Genomic DNA, 18871 nt, shown 5'->3' with positions numbered 1-18871 from the left:
GCTACTGTTCTGTCCTTTGTCTCTCCCTCTCTCTTCTGTTAAACCTCAGGACCAAACCTCTAGTAGATGGGTTAAAACTACACATTACTTTACCCACAGAAAGTTTATTATCCCCATTTCAATTATTCAAGGTAAACCAACTGTTACAGTGTTATGTTTGCAAAGCAAAGTATTAGGAAGCACTTAGTCCCAGCTATTGAATTCAAGACTTAAGAACCTCAGACTCTATACATTCATCATTTATTATTTTACTGACATTTCCTGGCCTATTGAGAAAATCTAAAGCTGTGGATTTGGGTCAAATCTCCCTTAACCTTAGGGATTTGGTCAGATTAATATTGTCCAGAAATTTCACCAACTTCTCTCACTCAGTAAAAACAAAGAACATGATACAAACCCAGTACCTGTGTGAACCCACAATAAACATATCATTCATGGTCCAGGTGATCTTTGGTTTGGGATAACCTGTTGCAGAACACATGATGGAGACCTCAGATCCACCTGTAAATGACTGATTCTTGGGCATAACAGTGACTTTGGGCGGTTCTGCAAAGGAAACACACAGAGTGAAATGTCAATGATGTTAGCAGATTTGCAGGCTTCTCACTGCCACACCTTTACTTTTTTTTTTTGCGGTACGCGGGCCTCTCACTGTTGTGGCCTCTCCCGTTGTGGAGCACAGGCTCTGGACGTGCAGGCTCAGCGGCCATGGCTCACAGGCCTAGCCACTCCACGGCATGTGGGATCTTCCTGGACCGGGGCACGAACCTGTGTCCGCTGCATCGGCAGGCGGACTCTCAACCACTGCGCCACCAGGGAAGCCCCACACCTTTACTTTTAAAAAATTATTTGTTTATTTATTTTACACTTTCAAGACTGTACAAAACTGGGGTCTGCTCCTTCCAGCCCCCCAGAGCTCCTCCTCTCCCTGAAAGACCGAAGCAGGCTGTGGCTGGGCCCCCAAAGCGTGACTCTGCACCCCACAGGCCCAGGCAGGACCACAGAGGGTCTCATCTCTGGCCATTCACCCCAAGGCCTTGCAGCCCAGCCCAGCCCTGTCAGCCCATCTGGAGCCCCAGGCCTGCTCCTACTTTTGGACCTTGGAGGCATGACAGTGGGCAAGGCTTTGCCTTCAAAGCTTGGTGAGGGTCTGGCACACTCTCCTTTGAGGGGGACATCAGGGGGCCTGGGTCTGAGGCCAATGACAGAAAGAGGCTTCCACTTTCTGGGGCCTGAATGCAAGGGGGAGAGAAGCAGGACTATGACATAGTATTATACGGCAGCCAGGGCTGGGGTCCCTCTGTCCATTCTCTAGCCAGGTCCTTCCCTCAGCTCCTGACCCACCCATGGCCTTAGCTACTGGGCTGGCTGGGCACCAGGCCCTGCAGTGGCCCCATTTTTCTGGGGTATCTTGGACATGCAGGAGAAGGTGGTCCTCAAGGTGGTCCTTGGGACTTGGATGTTCCCAAGCTCATGGCAGCTGGTGTCCATGAGCTTGGGAACATCCAGCCACAGGGTGGCTGCTGGTGGGGATGGCATCCAGCACCTTCATCTTGACCATTCCTGAGGTGAAGAGCTTCCTCTTGGGTTTGTGGAAGGAGATGGTAGAGTATAACACAGAGGTGATGGGCAACCAGACTCAGATCACCAGGTAGAAGGCTCCTCTCTTGAAAAGCAGCAGGTCCTATTGTCGTTCCACATGCCCTCAGGGCAGAGTCACACTTCAAGGTTCTCTCTGACCATGCCCAAGCCCACGTGTGCCATCATGGTCCTGGTATTTTGTTAGTTGATGATAGAAGAAATTTTCACAAATTAAAGTATGGGGAATTCATCCTAGTTTATACATGATTTGGCTTGAACTTTATGCTAGTTAGAACAGCCTGTCTATGTACTGTCAAGCATGCATTGTACATGGGCTTTAACCATTAAAGAATGTATTTAAAAAATAAAAATGGAGTAACTGTTGTTCAAACATTCAAAATGGAGCCAGGCGGCCATTGTGGGTGTGGCTTCAGACACGCTCCTGCATCACTGAGAACTGGAACTTTCTGAACTGTATCAAACTCAAGGACACCACCAACTATTCTCAAAACAACATCTGCTAGCAGTTGCCTGCTGCTACCTTATGGTCTCAAGGTCTCCCCTTGTAACTATGCAACCATTCAGTCCCCAAACAATCCTTGCTTAACAAGCACCCTTTCTTCTTGCCGGTTCTAATCCTAATTCTTGGCAAACAACTTATGCAACTTGGTGGGTTTTGCCTACATAAGCCTCCCTCATTTTGTGGTCAGGCAGAACCCAATTCAAGTGCTTCTTGGATCTGTGTCTCCAGGGCTACAGTCCTCAGTTTGGCTTGAGTAAAACTCTTTTCTATTCCTATTATAGATTGTTTACTGATTATTTGCATTGGCAATGAAGATGCCCCAAGGTACACAAGATCAGGCCCATGCATCCTATGAAGAACAGCTCCTGCTTGGCAATCTGCATTCAGGAAGGGCCTCCATGAGACCACGATGCCCAGGATGCTCTATGACACAGGGGCGGTCCACCTCCAGCTTCTGGCGGCCCTTAATCTCAAAGTGAAAGCAGTGTATGTACTTGGAGGACTGGATGCGCCAACTGATGAGGCTCACATTCTCCGCTATCTGGCCACGGCGACACAGCAGGCAGGTGACCATGGCCACGGTGACGACGATAAAGCAGTGCATGCAGTACAGGGTGGTCTTGGCTTAGAACTTGGCCGCGCAGCTCAGCTGTACAAGCAGCAACAGGAGCAGCAGCTGCAGCAGTCAGCCACGGCCAGAGTTCCATGGCCAAGGCCGCCCTGGGATCGTGCATGTATGGTGGCCCCCTTGGAGCCTCGATGGCACGGGCCTCAGGCTCCCTCCTTGGGCTCTGGCTGGAGAGGAGCTCTTTGGATAACCCCTATCAGAGATCTGGTCCAGTCAGTGCAAGAGAGAAACCGAAAGTAATGAAAGCACGGGAGGTAAATTGCTTTTGAGAGTAAAATGAATCTGATCCCAGTGTTGTGTTTCTGCATCTCCACTGGTTACTATGGGGCCCCTTGCTACTTTGCTCCCACTAGCTGACTACTGGTTTCCATCTGCTCATCTGGAACTTCAATATAAACCTGTTTTCAGGCAAAGTCTCTATACTGGGCCTTTTGCTACTTTCTATCTAGTGAACATAGGTTTGGAGCCAATCTTGTCCTGACTGCTGCCTGTTTTGAGTTGCTCTTTCCCTTTTTATTTGTTTGATTATAAGTTGGCTGAGGTCGAGACCATGTCTTTCTTATTATTCCATTTCCAATATATTCCACAGTACATAACATCTCTTTCATGTTATGCAGTGACTTGTAAATGAAAGACACTTAAAGCCATGGATGGAATACAGGTCATTCCTAAAATGTAACTTGGCTCTGAGAATTTTTATGCCTGCCGGCCTCTGGAGATCCTGCTATACTGATCATTTGCCTCAAGCCCATGGATTCATAAGACCTCAACTTAGAAAATATCAAAGTGCCTATTGCATTCCACTTTTACGGCAGAAAAAAGACTTTTGAAAATGAAATATTAAATCAGAAATTTATTGTCAAAAAGAATACAAGAATTCTCTGGGGTAGCAGGATGTTGATATATCTGGTCTAACCAATTATATGTACCATCAAAGAAATATTTAATCATTTTCTTTCTCTTTAAAGCCTGTTTATTTTTTTATTTTATTGAAGTATAATTTACTCATAATATTATAATAACTTCAGGTGTACAACACAGTGATTAGTTATTTACATAGATTAGGCACCATACAAAATTGTTATAATAGTGACTATATTCCCTGTGCTGTACATTATATACCTGTGACTTATTTATTTTATAACTGGTAGTTCAAATAATTTACTTAGTGTAAATATCCCCCACTCAATCAGCTAGAAATAAATTCATTTCCACAATTTTTGAAATAGATGTCATGAGTATTAACAAAAATAAATTAATTCAATAATGTGCTTTTTGCACAATTATTATGTTCCAGGCTCTGTCCTAACTTACAGGGATACACTGATGAGCCAAACAGACATGGTGTCAGCTTTCCATTCAATTGGGTTTTTACTATAAAGGAAATTGAGAATTCAGTTAGTCAGTTAGATCTGGATATATTTATGATGTACCTTTATTATAAGTTAGTCTGCAAACTGTGGTTTGGTTTCACTAAGAGGAATCCCCAAACATTTGAAAGAGATACAAATGATGCTGCTGAACTGGGCAGCTAAAGAATGGAACAAACCAAATTAGTGCCTAATTGCTAGCAGCTTATAATCGCCCTTCTTTTTTCTCCCGTTTACACTGTGTTTTTCAAATAATGTTTGCCTTTGAAGTTAATGTTTAAAGGATTTTTCCAGCCAGTGGACTTGGTTGACAAACTCATTATTCCATGGTTTCTTCTTGGTGAACATAGGGCTAAAGAAACACGTGAGGCCAAGGGCAGACTGGCCATGGCCAGTAAGTTCAAATTGTGATTGCATCTGGAGTCCATCAATTCCGAAATGCTGGAGTACTACACATGTGGGGATGCTGCAGACAATCTTTAGGGGAAGAGGTGGAAAAAAATGAACAGTTGTTTTTCTTTGGAATTTTTTGAATACCCACATTTATTCCCACCTTCCTAAAATAAAAGGTTTTTCATGTCTACCTCATTTTGACATAGGATTGCTGCAAAGACTCGGCAGCTCTTGGGAATTCTGTCTAAACATGATGCCTTCCAATGCCATCTGCCAGAATTGGTTTGGAATATCTCCCAGCGAGAATTCCACTGGTAGGCTCTGTAGTTCACATATTAAAGTGGAAATAAATGTCAGTTACCCAAGCCAGGATGTAGAGAGCTAAGAGGTCATTTCTCAAATAATGCCTGGGTATAGGGTGCTGCTCAGGGTCATGAAATAAGTCTGTGTGCAACATACAGACGGGATGACATCATCCCACAGAAGGTGAGAAATTTACCACTGCTCTGAAAAGAATATTTCTCCTGATAATAAAATTAGAAAGGACATGAACAAACACAGGGAAGCATAATGGGATTTCAACCAAATAACAGTTGAATAAAGATGATCAGAATGATTCAGGCTTTACCTGATTACGTTAAATAAGGATATAATAGACCTCACTATAATGATTTCAACTGTTAGATTTCTTTTAATCCCTAGAAAAAAGCTCAACTTGTTTTTAAAAAGTAGTTGTAATGGAGCAAGGACAAGGTATTGAAGAACCATAGTTCAACTCCATCAAAGTCCAGAGTCCAATTTTAGGCTTTAAGGAGAAGTAATCCATTCTCAGTTGGTTTTCAGTCTCATTTCAGCATCACAATCATCACCATTGTCATCACCACCACCAACACTAACCATCTGCACCACCATCACAAATAACAACTTGCTGTTCATTAGCCAAAGCAATGGGAACAGGGCACTCTATTAGGTATTAAGGCATTAATTCATTCTTTATATTTGAACCATAACGAAAGAAAAATATGTGAGTTTTTATAATTCATCACCAATGATTTTAAAATGTTAAACATAAATTAGGATACTAAGAATAAAAAATACTACTTTAAGACTTAGGTGTCTTTACATAGCATTAATGCTAAGGTTGCAAAATGCATTATAAGAGAGCATGAAAACAGCCATTGCTCTGACTACAAAGACCAAGGAAGATAATAGAGAAATGCAAATCGAAACTATAATGAGATATCATCTCACACCTGTCAGAATGGCCATCATCAAAAAATTTAGAAACAATAAATGCTGGAGAGGGTGTGGAGAAAAGGGAACACTCTTGCACTGTTGGTGGGAATGTAAATTGATACAGCCATTATGGAGAACAGTATGGAGGTTCCATAAAAAACTAAAAATAGAACTACCATACGACCCAGCAATCCCACTACTGGGCATATACCCTGAGAAAACCAGAATTCAAAAAGAGTCATGTACCAATATGTTCACTGCAGCTCTATTCACAATACCCAGGAGTTGGAAGCAACCTAAGTGTCCGTCAACAGATGAATGGATAAAGAAGATGTGGCACATATATACAATGGAATATTACTCAGCCATAAAAAGAAACGAAATTGAGTTATTTGTGGTGAGGTGGATGGACCTAGAGTCTGTCATACAGAGTGAAGTAAGTCAGAAACAGAAAAATAAATACCATATGCTAACACATATATATGGAATCTAAGAGAAGAAAAAGGTCATGAAGAACCTAGGGGTAAGACAGGAATAAAGACACAGACCTACTAGAGAATGGACTTGAGGATATGGGGAGGGGGAAGGGTAAGCTGTGACAAAGTGAGAGAGTGGCATGGACATATATACACTACCAAATGTAAAATAGATAGCTAGTGGGAAGCAGCCGCATAGCACAAGGAGATCAGCTTGGTGGTTTGTGACCACCTAGAGGGGTGGGATAGGGAGGGTGGGAGAGAGGGAGACGCAAGAGGGAAGAGATATGGGAACATATGTATATGTATAACTGATTCACTTTGTTATAAAGCAGAAACTAACACACCATCGTAAAGCAATTATACTCCAATAAAGATGTTTAAAAAAAAAAAAATCTCACCTAACTTGAAAATCTCCAACATCACCTTCATACGCAAGACGCATATTTCCTGTTAGGTCAATTGGGTCTGATCTGTTGCTGCTATGCCTCTGGTAGGAAACTCTCAAAGACAAGACCTAAGGCCTTTTTCTTTAAGGTGATGTAATTCCCATCAACAAATTAATCAGACAATGGTAATGATTTGAATTACTTAAGCAATAATTTAAAATATTTTTCAACACTGGTATATTTACAGTACTTGGGCAAACTTCTTTGGGCTTTCATTCTTTCACAAAACAAACATTCATTGAGTACCTACTGTATTTCTGACACTTTATGACCTCAAAGATCTCACAGAATATCGTATACAAAGACATATTATGTACAATTAGGAACTAAATCTCTTTCTAGTAGTCAGTTCATTGAAATAGAAAGGTGGGCAGAAGTTACTGAGTATCTATGTGCCAAGAATCTAACTCTAGACCCATCATTTATTTTTCTCAATAACCCTATGAAATATTACTGCCATTTTACAGATAAAAAAACTAAGGCTCAAAATGGTTAAATAATCCATGGTATCTGGTTTATACTTCAATGGAGATAATAATGGTATCTATACACTAATATGTATAAAATAGGTAACTATTAAGAACCTGCTGTATAAAAAAATAAAATAAAATTCAAAAAAAAATCAAGATGAGTGTTTTTACCTTTGTGTAAAAAAAAATAATAATGGTATCTAACCCATAGGGTCATTGTGGATTAGCTAAACTAATATACATAAAACATTTAAAAAATTCCTGGCACATAGTAGGCACTATGTAATTTTTGCTATTATATTCCATTATATGGTAAAGTATAACAAAGAATGATAAAATAAGTATACAGTATTTACCATATATGTGTACAAATGTATTATCTAGACATTTACACATGAAACTTGATCACAATTCTCACACTTGCATATAGTATTTAGGTTACACATCCTAGTAATAAATAATACTTATTATATATTATTCTACTCTTCCAAAATTTGAGATGTCTCTAGACACTCAAAATGTATTAGAAATTTCAATAAAAATAGATAAATTTATTTTTACTGATGGAAAAAAAACTCACCAATACCTATGTCACCTGGCACATGTTAAAAAAGAGTTATGATGATGTAATGAACATATGGTTATGATAATATCAATTTCATTCTTAGTGAAGTAATTCTGGTCATTAGGGACTTACTTCATCAATCAGTTTGAAAACTATTTCCTTTTTTGTTGCTAAATTCTCTCTAGTGACCTAGACTAATTAGTGACAGACATCTACCCTTTCCTGACACCATAGAAGACAAATGAATCCTTCTCATGTTCATTCAGACATAGAAGGAGGAAAGGAGGCTTTGTCTGGCCCTTTGCGTTTCATGTGGCAGCATGTGATTATGGAAGAAATGTCAGCTCTATACTGAATACACTCAAATTTAACCAGGACACCTGTGTTCATCTTCAGCTTCAAAAATCATCCTCATAAAGGAGCAGTCAATGGGATCAACAGAAGATAGTCTGTTTTAAACAAAAGTTTAAGGTCACATCATATACATAAATACCACTACACTTATTCTGATTTTTATTCCTAAGCCTGACCAATGCAAGCATTTGGAAATTTAGCGGCCACTGTGCCACCTTAAAAGTGATAAACTGTTCTGGCCGATTTCACAAAGTTTTGCAAAAGTCACCTGACAGAATTCTTAAATTAGGGTGAACTAGTTTAAACATTACTTCAAAAATAATATCTGTATAAATATTTTCACCAGGTAATTATCAGATTTTGTTGTAAAATATGGTTTTAAATGTAAGCAGTCATATGCTGTCCTGTGATATAACAGGAAAATAAAGTACTTATATAGTGAAATCTAAAATTGTTGATGTGATTCAAATAAGCCACTGAAGTTAACATGGAAACATGAAAGATAAGGTCGGTGACCTCAGTTTTCCTTATAGTCTGCTATTGTTACTTTGAGGTCCATTCAGCAATTAAGGAGCACACATCCATTGGGTACAATTGTGTTTTTCTCTCTGTGCAAGGCATTATGATTTTTTTTTAAAAAAAGGGCAATAAGTATCACAGTGCGTATAATATGATTGGGGAAAAACAACTAGACATATGAAATTGATCATGACTAAGTGTAGACTCGTGTGGCAAAATATTAAATAAAAGTTCTACAGGATACCAGAAAAAAGAAGCCAACAATTTTCAGAAAGGAGGTGTTTTATGAGAGGGGCTTAGCGTTATAAGGAGGATACAGGTAGGGGACATTAAAGTCAAACAACTCTATGAGCTAAGTCACAGAACTAGAATGAGAATGAAGTAGTTTGGAGGCAGTCAGAATGCCCCTGTGACTCAAGTATGAGAAGTGGAGTTGGGGTAAATTACGGAGGGATGGAAAATAACAGGGCAGGGGCTAGAGTTGAAGCACTAGGAAACAGAAATTCACTGAAGGTACAATGAACATATGGAGCTTGACAGAAAACATTCAGTGGCCATCAAAAACTCAATTCTGGAGACAGAAGACAGGATAAGTGTAGTACCTATCCATCTTTTTGAGAAATTTAATACAAAGAAAATTCAAACCTCATATACGACACCAAAAATTATTTACCTGATACTACTCTGACATATAAAATGGAGCAGCATCAGTAATATTTTATGGACAAAAGAATTATCTACCAGTTTCTCTACTTTTAATCAATAATTAGAAGTGAAGCCTTAACAGCAAGTTCAAGTATTCAGTTATCCATATTAAGGAAACATGAATGATGGATAAATATATGAATATCTAATTATTTTAAGGTAAACAGTTTTCATGTACTGAAAGGAAACATTTTTATTCCTTTTTGCTTATCCATACATGGTTTTATGTGGATAAAGGGTGAAGATCAAATGTTGAAAGTATTATGAAAGGGTCAGCTTGTGGAGGACTGAGGGGTGTAAATTTTATTCTGGGGTAATTAGGAAACCACAAAAAGGGTTTGACTAGATGGATACAAAGTGATATTTAGGGAAATTTCACCTGATGGTACTATGGAGTAGAGTGGGGCAACAAAATCAGAAGAAAGGAAGCCCCTAAAAAGAGGATTTTTATGGATTTAGTTTAGGCATGTGAATCAGGAGGGGGATGAGGGTGGTGCCAATGGAGATAACAAGAAAGGGAGTGATGTGAGAGGCAGTGAAGAAGTGAACTAACCCATGCATGGGGAAAGTGAGAGGCGCCTCAGCCGAAAAATATCATTACAACTGGGATAATTCCATTTGAACTCTAAATTTCCCATTAGATCATTCACTCTGATCCCTATTAGCATAGCCAATCATCCGCTGATTCCAGCATCAGTGTCACATAGAAAATGTGTCCCATATAGGTGTCCATAAATAAAAAGGATGTGGGAAACTCAATTTTAAAAACTGATGCACTGTGTTTGTGTGGCCTGGGGTAAAGAACAGAAAGACAGTGAGAGACAGAGAGAAAGAGAGAGAGAGAAATAAGGCATGATTCCTGAAAATAGATCTCAAGTACCCTACTTCCTGGTCTAGAGCTTTTGTTACCCCAAAAAGCAAATTAGATTAACAGAATCAACCATGAAAGGATTTTTATCTCAAAACCTTTTTGTGTTCAAAAGAAATAGGGTTACAAAGTTTTAGAACCTTTTATTTCCCAACTCCAAAAGGATCTGCGCCCAAAAGGAACCTAGTGGAACAACTGATTATCAATTGCTGTTGTTTAAATAGGCATTAAATTACATTCTGGACAAAAAGTATTTCAAGGCTATCAATAGATCTCTGTGATATAAGATTCCCAGGCTTCTAAATGTTCCTAATGATAAACTTTATGTCATGAGGAATTAAGACTCTGATGAGAAGAAAGATACTCCATTAACTAGTTTTTAGTATTAAGTTTCCTTTCTTACTTGAGTTCTCTCCATAAAAGCTAAGTAAAGATCCTCATTTTGGAGACTGTTTAAACCTACTTTCAGCCCAACCACCTAATTGACTTATATTTCTGAAAACATATTAGAACTGTTTTACAACCGTTCCCCAAAATATTTTTCATTGAGGATAATATATTCCCTTAAAATGTTGCATGGTCTAACATCAAGCCATGCTACATGAGAAATTGGAAAGTAATTAGTATTTAATTACTGAACCTAGGTTCCGTTGAATCCTACAGCCTGAAAATGTATTTTACAGAATCTCTGACCCTTCTAAATATCTGTATTTACTATAGAAAAAGCTAACTTCAAAAGGTTACATAATGACTATTACTGAGCCTGCTGAGAATTGTAATTAGTAGTTGCTGTGTCCTGTTTTAACAGATGTGTACTTACTGATTTACCTCAATAAGCTTATTTAAAACGCATTGACATTGTCCTAAAATGCATTACTTCAGTTTCTGATTAGGAAGGTAACTCTAGCTAGTTCTGATGGTAACTAACTTTTAAGTGTGAAGCTTGCATAATGAGAGTAACAAAATTTCACTAAGAATGATTTACAGTGGATACATGTGCTTGCTCACTTAATTTTTCCTGAATCTTCAATCAGTAGAAATGCCAACAAACACATGAAAGAATGCTCAACATCACTAATCATTAGAGAAATGCAAATCAAAACTATAATGAGATATCATCTCACACCAGTCAGAACGGCCATCATCAAAAAATCTACAAACAATAAATGCTGGAGAGGGTGTGGAGAAAAGAGAACCCTCCTGCACTGTTGGTGGGAATGTAAATTGATACAACCACTATGGAAAACAGTATGGAGGTTCCTTAAAAAACTAAAAATAAAACTACCATATGACCCAGCAACCCCACTACTGGGCATATAGCCTGAGAAAACCATAATTCAAAAAGAGTCATGTACCAAAATGTTCATTGCAGCTCTGTTTACAATAGCCCGGAGACGGAAACAACCTAAGTGTCCATCATCGGATGAATGGATAAAGAAGATGTGGCACATATATACAATGGAATATTACTCAGCCATAAAAAGAAACGAAATTGAGCTATTTGTAATGAGGTGGATAGACCTCGAGTCTGTCATACAGAGTGAAGTAAGTCTGAAAGAGAGAGACAAATACCATATGCTAACACATATATATGGAATTTAAGAAAAAAAAAAAACTGTCATGAAGAAACTAGGGGTAAGACAGGAATAAAGACTGTGTCCTACTAGACCTACTAGAGAATGGACTTGAGGATATGGGGAGGGAGAAGAGTAAGGTGTAACAAAGCAAGAGAGAGGCATGGACATAAATACACTACCAAACGTAAGGTAGATAGCTAGTGGGAAGCAGCCGCATAGCACAGGGAGATCAGCTCGGTTCTTTGTGACCGCCTGGAGGGGTGGGATAGGGAGGGTGGGAGGGAGGGAGACACAAGAAGGAAGAGATATGGGAACATATGTATAACTGATTCACTTTGTTATAAAGCAGAAACTAACACACCATTTTAAAGCAATTATACTCTAATAAAGATGTTAAAAAACAAAAGAAATGGCAATGGAATATATTTTTAAGTTTTTCCAGGACTACTAGACAGTTTGCATAAGTGGCCAGGGAGTCTTTCCAAACAGCAAAGGAGGAAAACTTAAAACTAACCAATCAGCCAAATGATCAAAACCAATGAAAACAGGTATCAATGGCCTGGGAAAGAGGCAAGGGTCACTGAAATTCCAAAGATATGGAATCAAATGCAACATTTCCAAATGAAATCTCATCAATGAAAATATGAAGACCTGGCTACAACTTTCCCAAAACGGTAGAATTATTCCTGAATGGCAATAATTCAAATGAATTACGATAATGGTTAGTCTACAGGGCAGAAGAAATAAGTTTCCTAAGACTTCGGTTCTTGCTTTTTCTGCCTTTCTTTTTTCTCCAGAAAAACTGGAGCTGTCTCCACTAGCTACATGCCTATTTAAATTTAAAATTTCCAAAAATAAGTCAAATTTCAAAACAAGCTCCTTAGGTGCATTAGCCATATTTCAAGTGCTAAGTTGACACATACAGCTAGTAGCTGTTATGTGGGACAGCACAGATACACAACATTTCCATCATTATATCAAGTTTTACTGGACAGTGCTGGACTAGAGAGCAAGAGAGAAGGTCGCTAATTCTTTGACTTACCAGTAAGTGGGTACAGTGGCAACAGAACACACAGGCAAAGGCTAAATATTGACAGTTACATGCTAGATTTGCAAAAAAATTCCACACCCAAATTTCAGTGTGGTTATGAAATTCAGTTAATAAGAGAAAGGCAATAATTTCAGAGACAATGATAAATTTAGGCTACATTCTAGTTTAATGACAAAATCTTAATGGCAAATATGCATCAAGATTTCTTTTCTTCAAAATTTACAACTTTTATTTTTCCAATATAAGATATAGGAATATGTAAATGTATCAAATGTTTGCTGCCTTTATACCCATTTTAAGTAATTCCTAATGTAAAATTATTTATACATTAACATTGTTTCTATTTAATGCTATATGCTTTCTTTCCTTAACAACAAGAAGTCATGAATTCAGGAGCTTCTTTGGATGATTAGCTAAAACAGATTAAGACAATAAATATGGTTGATCAGAGGAAAGAATTTTTAAAGTTTAGTTTTTTCTTACTTAGAAAATCTTGTAAATCAAGTAACTCCACTAAAAGTTTTTTAAAAAGAAAATCTTCAAGTAAATGATGATTAACATTGCCTATTACATTGCCTTTTTTTAGTGGGTCCTCTTTATAACAATTTTCCAAAATCAGAGAATTTCCAAACTAAAGAGGAAGGCCAGAGCTTAGACTTAACATTCTCATTTGACTTGGAGAAAAGTATCAAATTACCATTATTACTTCTTGGCATATTAGCAGGATACTATTAAAGCTTTACATATATCTACTTGCATCTCCTGATTCAGAATCAATTATAGCAAGAATATCTTTTGACTATAAAAAGCTGATTATGTTCATTCAGACAACAGAATATTATTCAGTGCTAAAAAGAAATGAGCTATCAAGCCATGAAAAGACATGGAGGAATTTTAGTGAAAGGAGCCAATCTGAAATGGCTAGTTATTGAATGATTCCAAGGATATGACATTTTGGGAAAGGCAAAACTATGGAGATAGTAATAAGATAAGAGGGTTCCAGCGGTTGGGAAGGTGGGAAAAACAGATGAACAGGCAGAGAAGAGAGGATTTTTAAGGCAGTGAAAATACTCTGTATGGTTACTATGATACATGTTATTATACATTTGTCCAAACCCATAGACTGTACAACACCAAAAATGAATTCTAATGTAAACTATGGACTTTGGGTGATTATGACGTGTCAATGCAGGTTCATCACTTGTAACAAATGTACCACTCTGGTGGGAGATGTTGATAATGGGAGAGATTATGCATGTGTTGGGGCAGGGGGCATATGGGAAATCTCTGTACCTTTCTTTTAATTTTGCTGTGAAACTAAAACTGCTCTGAAAAAAAACAGTATTTTTAAAAATGTGGCTGCACATTTTACAAAAAAGGGATTATTTTTACAAATTATCATGCAACAGGCATAGAATCAAAAGTATATGAAACTGCATCTACCTAGCACTTCTTGAAGGAAAAAATTTTAAATCTGGTAATTAATTTATCTTGCTAGAAAAATTCATCTGCTACCTTAGTTATCTTATCAGGGAAGCAACCCACAATGGGATTGGAAGAATATTTAGTCTTGGGAGTCCAGTTTGAGTCACAACCTCCCATCCTTCCAGCTGTCACTTCCTGACTCCCATACTTCCCTTCTCCAAGTTCATCATGGCCTCAACTCCTTTGAAACTTCTTTTTTATTCCAATCTATCAGACCATGCCTTTAACCCTCTCTTCTTTCTTTATCCAGCCTAAACTCCACGGAGCGTCACTACAAACACTTTTTTTTCCCCAATTACCTTGTCTTTTGCTGAACCAACATCACAAAACCACAAACCTATGTGATCCTTCTATGTATATTTTGAAAAGATTATTGAAGACAGCAGAGGAAAAAGAAAATCACACCTTCGTGAGGACAAAGCTCCCAACTCAGTCAGACCCTCTACTCTCGGCAAGCTCACATTTCTGTGCCCTCATTTTTCCATGACTTTGCACGTGTAGGGTTCTCCATCTAGAAGGAGTTTCCTGACTTCTATCTGGCAAATGCTGACTCATATTCCAGTGGATACCTCAGACACCATCTCCTGTGTGAAGCCCTTCTCAATCTCCACTCATTACTGAGACAGTATTCAAGGCTCCTATAGTACCTTGGTGAAGTTCCTATCCCATTGGGTAATAGATATTTATTTTTTTAATTTAGTTATGTCCTTTTTTTTTTTTTTTTTACTATGGACTTACTGAGGGGAAGGATGTTATTTTCTTCTCATTTATATCCTCAGCAAGGAGCAGAATGCCTGACATTTAAATTTTTGGTGAATACATGAATGAACAAATAAATGTATAAACAAATGGACAAACAAGATACCACCTCTGACCTTTTGTAAAAATGTGTTTTAAGTCAAGGCACTTCATACATTTCAGGATTGGTTTCATTATTATGGAAAAAATATATACCTGACATAGTATGATTTAGATAGTGCCGTGGGAAATAGCATAAATGAAGATCTCATCAATATAACAGCTATCTATCAGCTTTGCAGTCTCAATAATCAAATGTTCCTCACATATCCTACCCTTCTGAAGATGCAGCCATAAGTACTCCTATTTTGGGTATTAGCTCTAATTCAATTTTTATTCATAATAGTCAAATATCAAAGCTCCTTCCTCATGTATAAAAATAGTAAGTCATTATGTTTTTCCTGTATTACAAATATCTTTAGAAACAGAATTTGCTTTTTAGCTGGGTCATTAATTTATAAAACAGTAACTCAAAGAAACATTAATTAACATTTCAAGGGAATCTGAATCAAGTCAATTTTTACTACATGTTCTGACATAGGATTTTTCAGACTTGGCAATAGTTCCTTTGCCTAGCTAAGCACTCTGCTTTTCATTCAGTCTTCCCACAGACATTCATGCACACAAAACTAAGTGCTAGATATTATGTCAGGCACTAAAGACCCCAAACTGAAGAAAACTGGGTCCTGCCCTAATGTAGCTTACAGTCTAGTCATCTTACATGGTCTCTGTGTGCATATTCCCAGTTCTCTCTTTCCTCTAGGCTGTTCCTTACCAGCTGCTCTATCAGAACTTAGGTCAAAGGATTCACCAAACTTTTTATTTATTTATTTAGATTTAGATGTCCAGCTATTCTTTACCCATGTGACAGGAACTTGCAGACACTTTGTATCTTTTCTATTTAAAAAAAAATTTATTTCAGTACTCTCAATTTCCTATTCATACTCAAGGACCCTTTATTTTATTTATTTATTTATTTATTTTTTTGCGGTACACGGGCCTCTCACTGTTGTGGCCTCTCCCGTTGTGGTCTCCCGTTGCAGAGCACAGGCTCCGGACGCGCAGGCTCAGCGGCCATGGCTCACGGGCCCAGCCGCTCCGCGGCATGTGGGATCTTCCCGGACCAGGGCACGAACCCGTGTCCCCTGCATTGGCAGGCAGACTCTCAAACACTGCGCCACCGGGGAAGCCCAAGGACCCTTTATTTATTTTCTCTTTTTATACTTTCTTCTACCCACCTGTACCTTAGACCTGTTAATAGCATGTGTAGGCATTTCTGTACACTATTTAGAATGATGGAAAGACCTAGTTCAGATCTGGGCTTTGCCACTTGCTCGCTTTGTAACCTATTGCAAGCCACTAACCCCGCAGATACAAATACACACAATTTGTGAGGGTTAGATGGCATAATGTATGTCACGAATTCTCAAAAGTTTTTAAATGGATAACTGTGGATTGAAGTGCTTCATTTAGATTTGGATAACTTAGTGGATTGAAGTGCTTCATTTGGATAACTTAGTGGATTGAAGTGCTTGCTGATTCCTCGTCTGTTCTATCTCTTCCCAGCAGTCCCTGAACTGTGAAAGTTATCACAGTCCATCATTTAACCTCTCCAACATCTGGACATCTTTCTAGCTCACTTAAATCCATCAGGCTTGGCTTAATACACATTTTCTAATGGTCCATTTTTGCTGGAAATTAAAATGTCCTTGGTGTAAAGCTTCTTTATAACAATTTCTCATATACTTGAAGTATTTATTAGGCCATCTCATCTCTTTTTTTCTTTTTACAATGTAAATAACTCTAATTCTTTACCCTTCCTTATAACTTCTATTTAAAGACATTTTAATAATGTTTCTGTCTTCCAAGCTTTAGAGAAATATGATTCTTTCTATCTACAAATAAAGTGGTCTAAGATCTATATACCACATAGATGCCTTGCATGAAAGACAAAAGAATGAAATGCATAATATTTATTTATACATTTTACTGCATGGAATTGAATCATATTATAACAGAAGCTTGCTCCTAACCATGGAGTCAGCAGAGTACATTCGTCAGATAAAGTAAGTGAATATTAAACTTTTCTCTTCATAAAGTTTACAGTCAGCCTGGAAAGAAGTAGGAAAGCAAACATTTCTGTATGAAAACTACACATTTCATGATTCTCTTACTGGACTATTAGTTATAAGAAAATCTAATGTAATTATCAATTAATATTCTGCATTTCTCCTTTTTCTCTTACCTCACTTGGGCTCAGAAATGATTTAAAACAGATTACTCTGTGATATAATCCTATAAAATTCCAGACCTTTAAGCTTTCAAATATGATTTTTTGTACTGTCAAAATTTCTCACTTGATACTTTTTGAGAGGCATTATTTCCTAATTTTTCTTAATTATTCCTTATTTTTAAATTATCTCCTATTTACTTTAATTATATCTTAATTATTTTAAATATAAAAGCAATAAAGCAAATTTATAGAATATTTAGCAAAGAAAGAAAACATATACCCACACATAATTTGACCTCCCCAATAAAATTAATGTCAGCATTTTCAAAACTTTTAAAGTCCTATTTACACAAAGGTTTAAGATAATTCATTCCTATTGAATACTTTTTCCAAGTACAGAAAAGCATAAGTAAAAAGTCACTTATAGGTCCATTGCCACCAACAATCACATTTTTGTATATATCAATCTAGTTTTTTTTTCCTCCTAGCAGAACTGTGTGTGGTTTTTATTTGATTGTTATTTTGTTTGCATAGTTGTACTTCTGAGTCTTGTGGTAAACCCTGCTTGAGGTAAGCAGAGTTTTCTGCAAAGTTTCCTGTGTCTAGTTATACCTTGATCTCCACAGTAAGGAATTCTCATAATGAAATAAGCGTATCAACCCATTCACATTCTCCCATGCTCATTAGTGAGACTGACTGAACAGCCACAGTTTCTGCGATCAGCATTTCTTTTCAAGGCTCTTCTGATAAATTGATAATGAGTCTATTAGTCACTGAGGAAAATTAGAGTGATGGAAAAAGGCCACTGGGACATTTGCTTCTGCTGCTGCTGGACTCAAAATTCCATGATGCTGCCAAAACTGAAGTCTTTTAAATGTCCATAGTCTTAGTAAGAACTAAAATCCCACAGGAACATCTGAGCGGCTGACTCTAGGTAATGTGACCTGCAAGGGTTTAGGGAAAGGTAATTATCTGATCTCATTTGTTTTCCACCTTCTTCTTTTTTTTTATTGAAGTATAGTTGATTTACAATGTTGTGTTACTTTCTGCTGTACAGCAAAGTGAATCAGTTACACAGATACATATAGCCACTCTTTTTTAGATTCTTTTCCCATACAGGTCATTACAGAGTATTGAGTAGAGTTCCCTGTGCTGTACAGTAGGTCTTTATTAGTTATCTATTTTATATTTAGTAGTGTGTATATGTCAAACCCAATCTCCCAATTTATCGCCCCCCCTTCCCGCCGGTAACCGTAAGTTTGTTTTCCAAGATAGTAAATAATTCCTCTTCAAATTACAGAACATGTTCAGACCCTAAGAGCCAAAGTATGACAGATATCCACTTTAATTACTTTCCAGGCTTGAGCGTATCTGAGAAGTTTGACACCAGTCTGATTTTATCACTCTGTTTACAATGTATTGGTTTAGTCTGTATACTGTGGAGTTTTTCCCCCTCATAATAGTAATTTGAAATTTCAGCCAGGATGTGTCTAGATCAAGTTCTCCCTTCACTGACCTTGCTTGATTTGCTCACTCAGGACAATTTTTTTTTCCTCCCTAGTGCACTTTTCTTCAATTATATCTTTGACT

At 37.7% G+C, this 18871-nt stretch overlaps 1 protein-coding gene and 1 pseudogene across 1 annotated transcript in view; both read right to left on the bottom strand.

Annotated features, from left to right (window-relative positions):
- Window positions 1–18871, bottom strand: part of HMCN1 (hemicentin 1) — a 519661-nt gene that overhangs the window by 298117 nt on the left and 202673 nt on the right. Inside the window, exon 12 of the mRNA XM_065885936.1 lies at window positions 405–546. Within this exon, the coding sequence (XP_065742008.1) occupies window positions 405–546 (142 nt within the window). The remainder of the gene's footprint in view (window positions 1–404; window positions 547–18871) is intronic.
- On the bottom strand, window positions 1357–2811 carry LOC136132356 (1-acyl-sn-glycerol-3-phosphate acyltransferase beta-like; annotated as a pseudogene).

The sequence above is a fragment of the Phocoena phocoena genome, chromosome 1 (assembly GCF_963924675.1).
Source record: "Phocoena phocoena chromosome 1, mPhoPho1.1, whole genome shotgun sequence".
In the NCBI taxonomy this organism is placed as follows: Eukaryota; Metazoa; Chordata; class Mammalia; order Artiodactyla; family Phocoenidae; genus Phocoena; species Phocoena phocoena.
This window is presented reverse-complemented; position numbering and strand designations above follow the sequence as displayed.